This window comes from Microtus ochrogaster, unplaced genomic scaffold (genome assembly GCF_000317375.1).
Source record: "Microtus ochrogaster isolate Prairie Vole_2 unplaced genomic scaffold, MicOch1.0 UNK77, whole genome shotgun sequence".
In the NCBI taxonomy this organism is placed as follows: domain Eukaryota; kingdom Metazoa; phylum Chordata; class Mammalia; order Rodentia; family Cricetidae; genus Microtus; species Microtus ochrogaster.
In genome coordinates, this window is record NW_004949175.1 from 996946 (window position 1) to 1000332 (window position 3387).

Here is a 3387-nt window from a genome sequence, read left to right on the forward strand (position 1 = left end):
GAACTCACAGAGATCCGCCTGCCTCTGCCTCCCAAGTGCTGGGATTAAAGGCGTGCGCCACCACCGCCCGGCTGGTACATATGTTCTTAGTCACTGAAGAAATCAAATACAAAAGGCCAGCAAGGTGGCTGAGCTATAAAAGCAATTTTTTTTTTTTTTTTTGGTTTTTCGAGACAGGGTTTCTCTGTGGTTTTGGAGCCTGTCCTGAAACTAGCTCTTGTAGACCAGGCTGGTCTCGAACTCACAGAGATCTGCCTGCCTCTGCCTCCCGAGTTCTGGGATTAAAGGCGTGCACCACCCCCGCTTGGCTCATAAAAGCAATTTCTATGAAAACCTGATGATCTGAGTTCAGTTCCTAGAACCCATGGTGAAAGGAGAAGATTAAGTTTTGAGAACTGTTTTCTGATTTTACATCTGTGCCCACAGTCATATACACATGTAATAATAATAAAACAAATGCAGAACATGATTCCCCAGCCTTAAACTTTAAAGAATTCCGGCTTGCAAAGTAAATAAAACATAAAGTGTCTGTGCCTCGGGGAAAGAACAAAGCTCTGCACCTGTAGAGGAAAAATTGGTTATGAAAGAGAAATTTGGGTAATAGGACCTGAAAGGTGAATATGGAGGAATTCCTTCTAGATGACGGACTGGAGGGACGATAGAAAACTGCCTATGAGAGATGGCAAGTGTGGGTGATTGAAGTAGGGATTTTGGAGACAGTGTTGGGGATCAAAAACCCTAGTTATAAACTGCTTAGAATGTCAAAGAATTTAGGCTTTTACTCCTCATACTGGGTCGCCTTACCCAGTCTTAATACATGGGGAGGTGCTTAGTCTTTTGGGGGAGGTTGTTATTTGTTTGCTTGTTTTGTTTTTTTCAAGACAGGGTTTCTCTATGTAGCTCTGGCTGTCCTGGAACTGTAACTTGATATGCCACGTTTTGTTGATAGTCATGGGAGATCTGCCCTTTCCTAAACAGAAACTGGACAGTGTATTGGTGGGAGCAGATAGGGAGGGGTAAAAGGGAAGGACTGGGGGGAGAGGAGGGAACGAAAACTGCAAGCAGGTTGTAAAATAAATAAATTGAAAATGGGTTTTGTTTCAAAATAAGTAAAGAGATGTTTAAAAGAGAAAGATTTTTGCCACTTAACATAATTACACGAAGTTCTTGTATGAATTCAGTTAGACTGATAGTGGCTCAATTATGGGACATCAGGATCCTAATCTAGATAGTCCTTTGCATTATAAACAGGACAGAATGACATTTTTCCTTGTGTGGAGATTGGAATGTAGTTGTTTTTTAAAATTAATAAGAATGCCTTTGCAAATAAATGTGTTAAGATTGTAAAGTGTCTTCCATAACAAAATAATAGAGGCAATTAACATGAGCAGGACTTTTTTTTTTGGTATTTGTTAAAGAACCATAATTTTCTGTTCTAAAATTAGCTCCTTACATCACCTTTTTAGTGAGATGTTAGAGACCTTAAGAGAAGGCATACCGAACTTGTAGGAAAAGCCTGAGATATAAGTTGGTGGTAGATCACTTATCTATGTGCCAATTATAAAAAAGAAAAGGACAAACAAAAGGAGTGTAAAAGAAGTGATGACTGCAAAGAGGCAAAGTGTTTTTATTTCTGTAGGCACTGACCACAAAATGTGTGTGGTGCATGTTGATGACATCTTTATGTCCTTGCTCCATTCTATAGGTAACGGAGAGAGAGGCTCAGGGCATCCCCAAGGTCATACATACTTTGCCCATGTTGTCTTGGTATGGAGTCCAGACTGTTCTTGTGTATTATATGTTGATTTTTTTGTAGCATGTGCCATGTAGGCCAGAGGACATGTAGGGTATCATTTCTTAAGAGCTGTTTTGTTATCAGAAGGGTTTTTTACTGAGTAGGGCTCAGCAAGTAGGCTAGGCTAGCTGGCTAGCCTACAAGTCCTAAAGATCCTCCTGTTATTTTTCCTCCCCAGTGCTGAAATTACAAGTACACCCCCAACCCCAACATTTCCAGCCCCAAATTTTTACCTGACATTCAGGTCTTACAGGTAGTTTTTAAAGTGAGGTGAGAGGCTGGGGGACAAATGATACCTACACATCAAATTTCTCACCTGTTGTCTACTAAACAGGACACCTGAGGAAGAAAGAGCCAGATATGGGCCAGAAAGATGGCTAGCTCAGTGGTTAAAGATGCCAAGTCTGACCATTTGAGTTAGATCCCCAGGACCCACACAGTAGGAGAGAAATCTGACTCTGATCTCCACACTTGGCACCGTGGCAGGCATGTCTTCAAATACACTGTGAATAGTTATTTATTTTATTTACTTATGTAAATAAAAAATAAAGAAGTGATTGAAAAGGATCAGAAGTATACTGTTGTTGAGGGGAAAGAAGGCTGGATATAGGAAGGACATTCTAGGCTAGTCCATTACTGGCTACAGTGCATGCTGTGTCTCCCTTGGTCATCCACAATTCTACTTGAGTTAAGAGTTCTGCCTTAGTTTAGTGGTAGACCCTTGTCTGGGTGGACTGAGAGACACTCCTGGTCACAAACAAACCTCTTTCCTTTTACAGACATTGATCAGCTCATCACTATCAGTGGCATGGTCATCAGGACATCACAGCTGATTCCTGAGATGCAGGAGGCCTTCTTCCAATGCCAAGTGTGTGCCCATACCACCCGGGTGGAGATAGACCGAGGCCGCATTGCTGAGCCCTGCTCTTGTGCACACTGCCACACCAGCCACAGCATGGCACTGATCCACAACCGATCCCTGTTCTCCGATAAGCAGATGGTATGTGGCCACTCTGTACCCAGTGGTTCCCCAACACAGTGCTGCCTGTGTTCGGCCTCTGTCAATCTACTCTCAACCTTCCTAAAGGGAGTTCAGCTCTTTGCATCTTAGAGTGTTGGTTTTGTTGATGACTGGAATTTGGAGCACACTGAGGCTTCAGTACTGGTATGCTATGTTTCAAACACTGTTAGTATAGGCTGTACAAAGTTTTGTGGTTCTTTTGGCTTTGTTTACCTCGGTACTTTTTTTTGTTTCAAATTCTCTCTTGCTTCCTTCAGATCAAACTTCAAGAATCTCCTGAAGACATGCCTGCTGGGCAGACACCTCACACTATTGTTCTTTTTGCCCACAATGATCTTGTAGACAAGGTTCAGCCAGGGGACAGAGTGAATGTCACAGGTAAGAATGTAGGTTTGTCTGTGTTGTTGTTTTTGTTTTTCGAGACAGGGTTTCCCTGTAGCTTGGGAGCCTATCCTGAAACTTGCTCTGTAGACCAGGCTAGCCTCAAACTCACAGAGATCCCCCTGCCTCTGCCTCTGCCTCTGCCTCTGCCTCTGCCTCTGCCTCTGCCTCTGCCTCTGCCTCTGCCTCT

At 43.0% G+C, this 3387-nt stretch overlaps 1 protein-coding gene across 1 annotated transcript in view; it reads left to right on the forward strand.

The window, feature by feature from the left end:
- Positions 1–3387, forward strand: part of Mcm4 (minichromosome maintenance complex component 4) — a 15301-nt gene that overhangs the window by 3693 nt on the left and 8221 nt on the right. The window contains exons 8-9 of the mRNA XM_026777620.1: positions 2575–2795; positions 3074–3194. Of these exons, the coding sequence (XP_026633421.1) occupies positions 2575–2795; positions 3074–3194 (342 nt within the window). The remainder of the gene's footprint in view (positions 1–2574; positions 2796–3073; positions 3195–3387) is intronic.